General features: G+C 28.6%; 2 protein-coding genes and 1 pseudogene across 3 annotated transcripts in view; 1 reads left to right on the top strand and 2 right to left on the bottom strand.

The window, feature by feature from the left end:
- The window catches only part of LOC107883806 (E3 ubiquitin-protein ligase RNF185-like), a 1,849-nt gene extending 720 nt beyond the window's left edge, over positions 1-1,129 (bottom strand). Inside the window, exon 1 of the mRNA XM_029485419.1 lies at positions 1,108-1,129. Within this exon, the coding sequence (XP_029341279.1) occupies positions 1,108-1,129 (22 nt within the window). The remainder of the gene's footprint in view (positions 1-1,107) is intronic.
- LOC107883805 lies at positions 617-1,831 on the top strand (annotated as a pseudogene).
- A 1,848-nt stretch (positions 1,832-3,679) lies between these two features.
- Positions 3,680-13,970, bottom strand: LOC100161876 (E3 ubiquitin-protein ligase RNF185). Of its 2 annotated transcripts, XM_008185101.3 has the most exons (8): positions 13,740-13,970; positions 9,823-9,995; positions 9,607-9,762; positions 6,298-6,458; positions 4,880-5,011; positions 4,333-4,384; positions 4,195-4,267; positions 3,680-4,121 (listed from the first exon to the last, which is right to left on the bottom strand). In XM_008185101.3, the coding sequence occupies exons 4-8, from the start codon at positions 6,450-6,452 to the stop codon at positions 4,024-4,026; spliced, it is 510 nt and encodes a 169-aa protein (XP_008183323.1). In that variant the 5' UTR covers positions 6,453-6,458; positions 9,607-9,762; positions 9,823-9,995; positions 13,740-13,970; the 3' UTR covers positions 3,680-4,023. The 2 variants fall into 2 exon arrangements, with proteins under 2 accessions (XP_008183323.1, XP_008183324.1); XM_008185102.3 differs by lacking the exons at positions 9,607-9,762; positions 9,823-9,995.
- Positions 13,971-14,225: the final 255 nt, after the last annotated feature.

Genomic DNA, 14,225 nt, shown 5'->3' on the forward strand with positions numbered 1-14,225 from the left:
AAAACATTAATTTACTATAATTTTAATAATTTATCTGTGTGAAATAGTAGGTACATGTAATTTTTGTATATAATTAAGAAAAAAATAATTTATGATTTGATTAAGGGGCCTTGACAGTTTTACATTAAATTTAGGGGATCACACGACAAAAAAAAAAATGAGAAGCACTGTCCTAGATTAAACTGTAGTATATCTAAATATATATAATATGTATTATATACATATTCAAAAATTAAATTAGGTTGCAAATATCCCAAGAAGTGACTAAATTATACATCAAAATATTTTATAATTGATGTCTACTTGATAAAAAATATTTAAAACAAAAATACAAATGTAAATTAAAATTATTAGATGCTAACTCCAAAAAAAATAAATTTTAATTCATAGTTTTAAAGCATTTTGCATTTAACAGTATGAAAAATTAGGCCTTCATAGGACAGGAAGCGCGCTCTGGTGTCTATAGGAACTGTGGTAAAAATTTCAATCAAGAGTTTATACATTATACGTATAGGGGTTCAGAGTGACGACACCTTATCAATACACCTTGGGTGGGTCGTAATGTGTCCTTATCGATATTATCAGTAATAAATAGTTATCACTAAACATCCGAGAGCCGAGCCGAGGACCGATCGAAATATTGAATATCACACGATCTCTCATTCCTTCACTTCATTATTATGTGTACCTTTAATCTGTGCATTCACTCCACTAGTCACCAGTCACCACTGCTTTATTAATCATTTAAACACGAGATATATTCAAAATTATTTATGACTTTATGAGTTATTTTCCCGGTTATTTTTCAAATCTCAAAGTTGAAGAAATGTGTTGCCGAAAACAGTAGGTGCGACCCAGTGCGAGTTTATGACATAATTATTCATTTACATCCCTGGTAAGTACGATGGTTTTAAAATTTAAAATTTACTACGCTTTCAAACTTGTCTATTATTTGATAATAATAATAATTTAAAAAAAAACCGCTTCAATTAAATTCTCTATTATATTATGTGTGTGTAATTACCTACAATGAAAGTTTTTTTATTAAGTTATTTAAATATTCGTCAGACACTGTCTCCAAGTTCATTATTTGTTCTCATTTGTTGCCAGAAACTACCGATAGCGCCATGGCAGTCCAGAAGAAAGAAAGCGTGTTCAACACACTCAACGAATGTGAAGTGGAAGATATTACTTTAGAGTTTTTCTACAAACCTCATACCATAACTGTATTAATATTGTCAATCATTGGTGTAATGTATATGTCCTTTATTCGAGATGACAAATCGATTGATAGCAATATTTGTGCTGGAATCTTGTGGGTTATATATTTTTTTATTCTTATATCTCTATTGACATTCCCAAATGGCCCATTTGTGAGACCTCACCCGGCAGTCTGGCGAATGGTATTTGGACTAAGTGTTCTATACTTGTCAACATTGCTGTTTTTATTATTTCAAAAATATGAAACTATTAAAGGAATGATATTATGGCTTGATCCTAATCTAAAAAATTTCCGAATTGATATGGGTAAAGAGTATGGTGTTAACTGTTCATTGTCATAATATATTGCTTTACAATTATTAGAACTTTAATGATCGTGTAGGTATTCATTAATGTCCATAAAACTTAGAAATGAAAACGTAGTATATAGGAAAAATTGTTTATTCATCAGAAATTGAACCTTAAGCTATCTTTTTAGTAGACATAATTTGGATAGTTAATTTAACTATTTTGGTAATTTAAAGATTTGCTTTAAATCATAAATTAATATTATTAAAATAATTTAAATAGTAAAAAAGTAATAATGTATTTACAACTAATTGACAAAATCCGCTCTCATTACTAATTTAACAATAAAATGTAACAATATTGTATCATATTTTCAAAATATGACCATAATTCAAATTATGTCAATACTATTACAATTTATTATAATATTGTTTAATATAAATAGCTAAGCAGTAATAATTATTGTTTTTGTTACCTCGTGCATTAAACTGGATAATAATTTTTGATTAAATTAGTTATTCATTTTAGGATGAACATACATGTTTTAATTATTTGTATCTTTTATCAAATATATTTTTATTACAGCTAAATAGTTTTCATAAAATATGTAATTATAATAAAAATTTTAAATATTGACTTGTAAAATGTTATTAAATAATTGAGCTAATGTCAGTATAAAACAATTATAAGTACCTGCATCCGGTAGGCAATATTAGGACTTATTATAAGAACCTATTATCATATAGTATTTTTAATTTAATTTTTAATTGAAAAAATATTTTAATTAATTATTTTATATTATCTTCTGGTGCATTTATAAATATTTTTGCTTTAATATAACCAATTACCGGCTTATCTTGTATAAAATAATGTGGCATTTATGACTATTGGTATAAAATGTCATCATACTTTTATTATACTAAGACTGCTAGAGTACATAATATATACTTAATAATAATTGTATATGCTGCAGTTATATTTCAACTCTTATAATGTTTAGAATCGTTTAGGGTTGTGAGGTTCAAGCCAAAATTATGAAGAGCCTCACTATAAAATAAATTATTTATAAAATAAAATTATACGTAATTATTTAATGTTTTGTCATTATAAGACCACTAAGTTTCTTATATCAATAATCGTAGTACATACCTATAACACGGCTCTAACATTGTAATAACCTTGATAGTCTTCTATTCTATTTAGGTGCTGTGTTTAATCATTTAGATTTAAATATTTTTTATTTTATTCAGTTCTTTATCTATTTTACAAATACATACTTCTCAAAAGTCAATATTAATTTGCTCCAAAAGTATTTTGTTTTTATTAATTTGTAATGATAGAACTGCTACTTATCTATTATGTATATTTTTGACTCACACAAAATTAAAATGTAATGAAACAATAATAAATATGATTAAATTAAATTTTAACTATTCATACTTTGATCCATAGACCATAGTGCAATCAGATTTATTATTGGGTTAAAATTTACAATTCAACATTTTATCTATTGGCTATTAAATGTTAACACATCCATTACATTGTGGTAAAAAAAAATTTCATTTCATTTATGAATAAACATGTTAAATTAATGAAAAACGGGTATGATTTTCATCCAATGAAGTTATGTCATGGTCTTCATCTCCTTGCAGACGAGTTTATATACATGGCCTTAGTATAAATACAGGATCATTTATAATGACATCAATGATGTCTGCCGACGAATCAACCCCGCAGTCGTAAAAGGCAAGAAACTGCTTCAACACTATGTAGTATACACACACAAACAAACACACATGCAATGAAGGACATTTTATACCTCTTTTTCCCCCGCCACCTGATACACGAGGGGAAAAAGTCTTGACAATAATGAACACAACAAAAAAAGAATAAGTCGGAATCAGTCGAGCCGTTTCGGAGACAACCTGTAACAAAGATTTCTATTTTGCTTTTATAGTATAGATAATGGATGTGATGAACACAATAATAACAATAATAATAACAAATAATGTTTTTACATAGTAAATCATAAGGAATCATTTTATTTTAATGAAGTCAAAACAAAACCATAATATAGTATTAATAATACAATATTCATAAACAATCAATTAAACTGTGACATTCAAAATAATTGTTTCAATAATTATAACATAATAAAATATACAAATTAATATTTGCAGATTTATTATAGTTTAAAACTCAAAAGACAGAACTGTTTAAATTATTGATGGTTTTGAGAATATTCTTGATGAAATCATTGACAAAATAATAGTCAAACTGTTAAAAAATGTGATATTAAACTACAGTCAAAGCTTTTATATAAGTTATGATTTCAGACTAAGCAACAAACAATACAAATTTAAGTATATATTTTGATATTTAGCCAACAGATTAGGACAAAATAGCAAATTAAAATAATTTATGAGAAGAAGCCTTACTCTTATAGTAGTTCATTGAATGATAGAATAATAATAATAATAATAATAATAAAAAATAATGTACTCTACGAGTAAATCATGCCAATAATAGCCAACTTAAAAATATTACTGCAATCCATAAGAAAAGTTTTGATAAGTATTGATCATCTTGTTGTAGTTGACTACCAACTGGAACTAATTAAATTTATCAAAATTAATCCATTATTGAAATATTAAGAACTAAAAAATGTAATTGTTATTTACTTACTTCCGTGTGGAGGATCAGTGGACAATAATAACCAACTAAAAAGGAATTCTCCTATTCCAAAATGGAACGAATCCTGAAAGAATTAAAACCATTTTCACATGAAAATGAGAAATAAAATTTTTTATGATAATGACTCACGGTATCATCGTCTTCAGTTCTTTGACCAGCAGGCCTAGGTGGCACTTTATTTCTTTAACATAAAAATATATTTAATAGTAAACACTGAATTCATAAGTATTATTTTAAAAATGGAGTATCTAGTAGTAACATGTTGAAATTAAAACGACTATTGCATGTAAATATTCATATTTAATAGTTAATACAATCAAATAAAATTGTGAGTATTAATGTATTAAAAAGTATTAAAACTATAATAGAAATAATTTTTAATGAATTATTTTTTAAAACATAATGATGTGTTTCTGTTTCAGTATTGAAGATAAATAATTTATTTATTATTTTATAAAAGAAATACCTAACGTTACCTATTATTTTTACCTCTGAACTATTTTTTTTTATTATGTGAAAGTAACAAAGTTGCTTTTCTTTTGAAAACTCAAGGAACTTACACAATACTGCAATTTATTCATTATATATGTATTAATATATTCTTATAAAATAAACAATATGAAGTATGAATAACAAATATTAATTTAAATTTTTAAGAAAATGCATTTCAATTTACCTGGGATCATCTTGTTTCGAATTCCCACGTCCATAAATTGGTATTACTTTATCTCTATTGATACCAGATTTACACACCGGGCATACTGTAGGATCTTCTTGAGTTTCTAACGATCTATGCAAGCATGGCCAGCTATAACATAAAAAGTTTTAGGTTCGAACCAAGTAATATTCCTAAAATTGTATTAAATCATTGAATAATAGTACTTAGTAACTTCTAATACAGTCGAGTCGCCATATCTCGAAAAGAAATTTTCTCCTCAAGGTTATATTTCGTTAAATTTGAGTTAGTTATTTCAAAGCAATTTTCTATCTCTTTCGACTTTGAGTTATCGCGATTCAACTGTCATTGGGTATACTTAATATTAATTAATCAATTACCTAAAATATCAATTCAATATTTATTTTATTTTCTTAATAGTTAGGAAGCATATTATTAGGAGAATGTACTTTACCCTTTATTTATTTTTGTTATTTTATGTTATTTTAGTTTATAAATATGAAATAAGATTTAAATATGGGTTTTATGAATACCTATGTTTTGTAGTTATATGAAAATTGAACATGTATCGGATTAGGTAACCAAATATCAATTGCTATTTTCAAAACAATTTATGTCATGAATATGTTATTTTATTGAATGCAAATTATGAATGAGCTTAATTCAAGGCACTCTAAATAAAATAATATGGATTCATTTTTACATATGTTCACATTTTTTGAATTAAATGTATTTTCTTAAACATTTTACCAATAATTTCCTACCAAAATATTTTGATTTTTTTTATTGAACTATTCGCAAACATATACAATAATCATTTTTCTATGGGAAATATTTTTAATGTTATATATCATGATAAAGAACGAGGTAATAAATAAAATGAACTAAGTTAACTATTCTTGATACTACTATATAGCTTAAAATAGGTACAATTTATTACTCTAGTGCAGTATTTTCTACAAGTTGTGTCATGACATTTTACAAGGGTGCCATGATATCTGCATATTCACAGATGTGTATCCCTGCACTTATTTTTGTTAAATAGATAATATTCTAAAGTGAGCCACAATTTATAAGAACTCTTAATAATGTGCCGTGATGGAAAAGAATGTTAGGAAACATTGATTTAGTGACTAGTTATTGTTCTCGTTGGTTAGTTTTTTTTCTATAGATACAGTATAATTTTTATTATATTATGATTATTAATTAATAGTTTAAAAACATTTTGTTAAATATTTCATGTATTTTTAAAAAAATAACAAATATATTTTTACTTGAAAATTCTCGCCCTAAATTGCTGATAATGGTTTATGATTTTAATTGTGCTATTTCCACAAGAAATAGTAAAAATAAAATGTTTAAATATTAGCTAACAAATGTACATGTCACTATTATTTTAATTTAGCAATGGTGCTAACCAATATAAATGGCCACAAAAACTGACAACCGGGTCTGTTGCATTTTCCAAGCATATGTAACATTCAAACATGTTATTCTGATTATCTTTGTCATCATTTTGTTCATTAACTGTGTTCTTTTGCGGAGAATCTGACTCGTTGCTTGTGTTAGCCATTGTGTTCTAAAATGTTCAAAACAGACACTTAATATAAAAATATAATAATATTGTAAAATCAGGTGTACGGCCGGGTACGTTCAATTATAGTCCGTTTCGCCCGGTCACCAAAGGACTTCCATGCGCCTTTGCACAACTGCTCACCAACCGACCTGTGTGTTATGTGTGGATATGTGTTTTAGTACTCAGCAGAAATTGGACAGATTTGCCGGGCAAAACATGTGAGCACTAGTTGTGGAAGTGGGGTGTGTAGGCTTAACAACTAATGACAAAAATGTAATTCAAAATGATGGTAGCTAACATTTTAATGGTATTTAAATTTCTGCATTAAAGACAAGTTTATATAATATATGCACAACAACACAACAATATAATAATAATAATAATAATCAAATACGACCCTTAATGCCAAATTTTAACAGTATGATAATATACCTATTATAAATAATCCCCGTGTTAATTGTTCTCGTTCCATCTAGACGGCGGCGGCTGATGTCGAGTCGCGCACAATCCACATAATATTATATAACTCAGAATACACTGTGTTGTTTGTGTATGTGTGTGTGTTTGTGTGCCGGTCGGTGGCGGGATATATATATGGCGCTTAAGTAATATTGCATGTTGATTGGCGTACACAAAATTATTCTATATAAAGTATAAACCTATACCACTAATGCGTACATCATGTACCACATGATCAACAAAGAATGATAATATTGTAATATTGTTGTTTTTTAAGACTTACGAGTTAAGGGTATGTGTGAGAATATTGTTCTTAATTCTTACGCTCCGTAATAATTTCAATTGGAAAAATACGGTTTACACCTGACATGCACTCGGGTCTTCGACAAGTGGCAAACATTGATAATATAAGAATGGATAGGAGTATAGGATATAAGAAGTAAGAACTTATCAAAAGAAAATTTGAGCTAGTATACCAATAGATTAGATAAAATAAATATTATGAATATGATTTGATATATCATCTAATAACATTATAATAATTAATTAAATAATATGTAATTAATTAATTATTATTTTTATTATAATATAATAAAAATAATATATTATATCTGGGGATCTAATGGACACGAGGAATCTATTTGACACCAGGGGATCTAAATGACATGTGATCTATTTGACATAGGGATTCAATAGACGTTGGCGATCTAATGAACGATAGAGGATCTACAGTGCAGGGGATTTAGGCGTCAGCTAGATCCCATATGGTCAATTACTTCCTCCTAGTCATTTTGATCCCCCGACTACTAGGTAGTAGGTACCCTTACAAATAGATCCCCTGATGTCATTTTGATCCCGGGGATTTAAGTGACGGAGTTCTGGTATAATAAATTGATAACATTAATATCTTTATCAGTGTTATGAAAATGTAAACATTCAGCACTTAGATAAATTATGCAATTTTTTTGGGGGAACTTTGTTACTTTACCGGACACTCTTATTTTGCAATTTTTTTTTTTTATACTTATGTAGTTAACTATACTGAGAGCGATGGTGAAGTCAGAATTTGGCGGTCGGACTTAGTTTCGAAGTTATAGCTTAATGAAGTTCGCTATTTTACGATTTTTCCGCATTAGCGCGTCACTAGTTTACTGCCTCTATTATGAATATTGATTTTTTTTTTTTTGACCATATGTACTTCAACGAGTTAAGAACGACGGTGCAATCAAAATTAGATAGCCAGGCTTCGTTTTCAAGTTATATGCTAAGGCAGTTTCGAATTCTAAGTTTTTACGCATACGCTCAACGCTCTATAGAAGCTCCCTACGCCTGCCGGCTCCAGTCGCAAACCTCGAGGTCCTGCGGACCTCTCACTAGATGGGGGCTCGGCCCCCAAATCCCCCGGGGCTTAAATAGCAAACCTGTTGGGGGAAGGGGAGGGGCGGGGGAGAGCATACCTGCCCTGCGGGGAGACAGACGACCTAACAAGTAATTTTAACCTTGTTAATTAAAGTAACACATTTATAGTGGCTCCAGACGCCTATCGGCTCCGGTCACCACACTCAAGGGACCTCCCTTCGCCTACCGGTTCCGGTAGACCAGTAATATAAGTTTATAGAGGCTCGGTCCCTAACCCCCTCGGGTAAATAAATAAATATATTTTTCCAACGGTTAATGGCATGAAAAAAAAAAATTGAATACCTACCTAAATCAACGCTTACGCGGAGACGGCTTTAAGTATTTTACCACGACCACCGGATTAAAAATTTTCGACAATATGTATCTAAGCTTAAAATTCCGCCCTTAATCTAGGTATACACTCAAAATTGACACTCTGTGCGATTATCTAGGTAATCACAGTTTAACACTTATGTACACAAGGTTATAAAACTTCATTAGAACAACTTACCTAGTTCTGATGAATTCATATCTCTCTATTGTATTTTAATAAAGTTTAAAGTTTTGTGTTTTCTATTAATATTTGCTTTTCTGTTGTAACTAAATAATAATTATAATTTATCTTAAACATTTAAAATTAAAATTTACTTTTGATTTGAGTTGAAAATAGTGGTGACGAGCAGTGCGAGCATGTGGCAAAGCCAACTATTAATAACAATATGACTCTTTTATTTTACTCTATTATTTCTATTATTAATACATTTGTATTATTGTGTAGTTACTTAAAATAAAGTGTACTTACAACAGGCGTTTAATATCAGTTTTTTAATTGTTGGTACCAAATTGTTTGTTCACCAAAAAATACATTTTACTAAAATATATTTGGCCTGCAATCCCTTCTCCCCATCAATATATAATGGCTAATGTTCACAGTAATTAAGAGAAACTAAGTTGGACAAAATTCAGGATGAAACCTTTAAGAAACCTTTAAATTATTATTTAGTCTGCATTGAATCAAAATAGGTTACGATTTTAGAAGTGTAAACAAGACATTTACAACAAAAAATTATCAACAGACATTATTGCGTATCAAAATGTAATATGAGATTAATTAATATAAAATGTATCTTATAAATACTTATTACATGAGGTTACCTACCAGTTCAAAAATTGTGTTTAGAATTAGATATTATCATATTATATATAAAATGCATTGAAATAATAAATAGTACATTGGTTTTGCTAACATTTTTTTATAAACTTTAAATTAAGCAAATAATACAATAAAACATACTTTTTCTCATGCTACTTGATCCATCTGTTCAGGATTACCTGAATCTACTTCTTCATTTACATAAATACCGCTATATACTTCTATTGTACCTGGACTTTCACCCTCAATTGTTTGGCCCTCATGTTAAAAACGTTTTCTATTACTACAATTTAATGGCTGAAATTTAATTTAATTAAAAACATGTACCTAATTGAAATTTTATTTTAAAAAAGTTACCATATTTACTATTTGCACAGCTTTAATTTCCTTTCAAACATAAATGAACGTGACATAGATAATATACAGAGGTAGTATAAAGAAACTTATGATCTTGAAAATTCATTACTGCTGTTGTTTTGTTAGCGATGTATTGGAATTGTCCCATTATATTATCATCTTCAATTGAACATCTAACATAAATTATTTAAAATTTATTAATTTAAAAAAATAAAAGTAATGATTGATAGTACCTATCTTATGACAAGTTTCACAAATTGTATAGGTACCGGGTCCTAATGAGAATGGTTAGATTAGATTAATAATGACTCTCCATCGGTTAAATACCTTTATAATATTAAAATAATATTGTTTATACGATTAAACCTATATTAACGATGTATTGACAAATGCGTGAGAAACAACTACCACAATGAATTTAACATGTTTATATGATAGAGGCATCAACATAAGAAAGAAAACGGCGACAGTATTTATATGTGTGTACACAGCGGCGCGTTGAACTCATTTTTGGTGAGGAGCAAAAATTTATACAAGGTTACCAACCCATCCCCCTCGTTGTTTATAACGACACTCCAACTCAGAAAAAAAATGTACAAAATACGAAATTGTATGCGTACATTTGTAACAATTTGAATAATCGGATTTGGTATCTGAATATTTCTACAATATACTTAGTCACCTAGGTGGCTAGGTATTTTGTGGCAGGGGGACCACCCATCCACCAACAATTTTGAAGGAGCAATTGCTCCAAAATAATACATTCGACACGCCACTGTGTGTGCATATAGTTGGCACATAACTATATACATATGTATGATGTGTATGTATATATAGGTTAGGTGAATACAATGATTTGAATAGACAAAGATTTGAATACAATGATAAACTATTGTATACGAAAAACGATTCTGAGCTGTTAGCGTAGTCCTTATAATATTATTATTTTTTAAACGTTACTATGGTGATATACAAACCTATTGTTTCATTTTTAGGTATATAGGAGTACAATTTACAAGTTTATTTTAATTAATAGATAATTCAAATGTTAATTAACTTTGACAAATGCTATTGCGATAGGAATCTTATGCGTGATATAATATTTCATTAAAAAAAAATAATTATGTAGTTTATTATAATATTGAGTAGTTTCCGAGAACATTAGTATGAAAGGTGTCGTTTCATTTTTCATTATAATTTTTTTCCACCCACACCTCAAGAAAGAAGTTTTTGTAAGTATGAATAATAATAGTACAAGTTTTGAGTAATAAGTAGGAGGAGGTTTTTTTGGATTAATTGAGCTACTGGAAGTTAAGTTACCTTTTATATCTCTTCTTAAAAACAATGGGTGCGAGGGATCACTCACTCGTGAGCAATCATGAAAATGTTGCATAAAAAAATATATACTATATAATACTATAAATCTACTTATACCTATATTTATATTTATACATTTATAAATATAAAACATTGTAGAAAACTGGACATTTACTTTTGAAAGCTTACTCGAATAATAATATTTTGCTTATAGCTTATCGATTTGCCTTAAAAGTTAAAATTCTATAGGAGGATAATACTTTTGAAAGATGATGTTGTTACAATTTTCTGTTATTCAAATAGGTATCCTCTTTTTTAAATTTTATTAAAGATATTTTTTTGTGAGAACTTTGATGCATCTAAATCAAAATTTGAACTAGTAGTCTTTGAGTTATATAACTTTGTGTACTAAGAATAATATGTATATGGATATTAGCTAAGTAGATTTGGGGGGCTTAGATGATTTGAAAATGTTAATAGTTAATATTCATTACCATTGATTTATCAAGATAAATTATTTGTAAACATTTTTAAGTAGGTAGATATACCAAATAGTGAAAAAATATCTGATATTAGGTACTTATAGTTTCTTATTGTAAAACAGTATTTAAACATTAATAATTCAGCAGCTATGTATTAGAATTTTGATTTAGATACATCTACATTTACAAGGACATAAATTGCTTTAATTTGGGGTAAAAAGGAAATTCTCATTTGAAAAATAGGAGTTTGTTTAGCCACAGGACACTCTTTAATAGTAGTACAAAAAATATAAGAATTTTAATATAATATGGTCTAGGTATACTTAAAAATTCTAAAATTAGAAACTTGATAAATATATTTTTGAAGGAAAAAATTTGGTGAGCATTTTTTACAAAAATGTTTAAGTAAATTTTGTATTTCATTGTAAGGCCCCTTAAAAAAACTGATCCATGGGCCTTTGTTGTGCCAGGCCAACACTGACTGTACATATTATTATGTATATTGATATTAGTGGGTTTTCCGACATGCAATGCAATCTGAACTCGCAGATAAATATATGTTTAATGTGTACTAGGCTGTAAGTTCAACACCGATTTGAGAAGACCGTTGACAACAGGTAAACAGGTACATTATAAAGGGTCATGTTAAACTATGCGATCAGACCAGTGTTTGAAAAGAACATCGTTCATATTTAGTGAACAATACCTGAGTCTTTTGTTTTTTTTTTTTTCAAATGGAACATGAGCAGGAACAGTATTTATATATTCAATACATTTTAAAGATTTTTAAAACGTTTAAATATATTTACTATTTAATTAATATTGATTAATAATACTATCTATATATAAAAAAATATGTGTACATTTTGAATAAACTTTATAACTCAAGATCCACCAAACCAATTTCGATGAAAATTTCAGGGCATATTAAGATTGATATGTAGATGGTTTCTGTGAAGTTTGTATGCTGTGCGATAAGTGGTTCCGGAGTTATGGCCTCTTAAGTGCACACCTGGCGACATGGCCAAAAACAAGTTAAGTTGCGGATTAAAATAACTATAGTGTATTGTATATTGCTTGCTATTGATTACGGGCACCTATGTTGATTTATATTATAATTTTTTGTCAATATATTATGTATATCTTCTAACTATATAAATGTGAAATGAACATACAGGGTCAACTTTGGAACTACTTATCAGATCTTCTTGATTTTTTTTAAGCGAAAGAGTATATCAAGGAGAAGGTTATTATAAAACAACATTTTAGGAATATCGACCGGAAAAGTAGGAAATCTGGATGTCAAAAATACATTAGTGACGCAACAGGTTAGGTTAGGATTTTGTATTAATTGATTATATTAATCCACCATATGTAGAATACGACAGACTTGATATAACTTTGATACTTTAGAGTTAAATCATACACTTACGTACAAACTATGGTTCCGCCATCTACCGCAGGTAAATTGCCTACCAGATAATATACTGCTGCGAATCATGAAGTTAAGATTAATTTTAAACACCATACACCGAATATTAAATAACAAATTGAACAAAGTTTGTGTCATAATATAGAGTTGGTACATTTAACGGGCAACAAAGTGCATGGGTTCAGCTTATTATAATATAAAATATAATAAGAGTTATAAAAACAAAATAGGTACGTGAAATTCTAGTGGGCATGGCTGGATGATTTTGTATTAATAGGTATATAAATGATAAATAAAAATTAAATGAACGCATTTATATTATCTAAGACTGTGAATGTGTTCATTAGAAAAAAATATGAACGTGAACGATTTCATTTTTTTAGTGAACGTTCAGAAAACTGCATCAGACCACAGCATAGGTAGACGATTTTTAATAAATATTAGATATCTAAATATTCTAACAATACCCGCACGTAAGTACCTATCGTTTGTGTTACAATAACCGTAGACGTCTTAAAATCTCACTAGACGCATAACGAAATGATAAAAAATACGCAACAACACATAAATTCCGGGACAAGACGTAGTTTTTATTATTTCCATATTAACTATTTACTATTATAAATAACCACAATATCATGTATTTTAATAGGTACCTAGTGAGTTATAATACCTTTTGTACTTACCTATACGGCTATACCGTGATGGCGTGTCTGTACGATGGTGTAGTGTTACCGTTAGTGTCACTATTATAGCTGTTGTAGTTGTTTTTATTATATATTCGTATTTATATATTTCAGAGTCGTCGTATTATGATGAATGCTACGGGAAAAATCAATGGACGCATTTAACGTAGGCAAGACAATAATTAACAATAGAGTATTCTGCTTAATTATATAAAAGTATCTAAAAATCTATAATATAGGTTACGACCATTGATAATATTTATAATCAATGATACGACGTAGAGAAGATAAGTGATAACACTTCGTGAAAAAAGCACAAGACCAAGATATTGTGGAGGCTGACGAGAGAATGGTGTCTCGTACCTCCAACTTGTTGTTTTGTTTTGTGACGGTCAGGAGAGAGAAGATATTGTAACACATTGAATTTGAGGTACCTATGAAGAATATGTTTGTTTATTGAGTCGAAAGTGTTAGTTATTACAGAGT

This window comes from Acyrthosiphon pisum, chromosome X (genome assembly GCF_005508785.2).
Source record: "Acyrthosiphon pisum isolate AL4f chromosome X, pea_aphid_22Mar2018_4r6ur, whole genome shotgun sequence".
Classification (NCBI taxonomy): Eukaryota; Metazoa; Arthropoda; class Insecta; order Hemiptera; family Aphididae; genus Acyrthosiphon; species Acyrthosiphon pisum.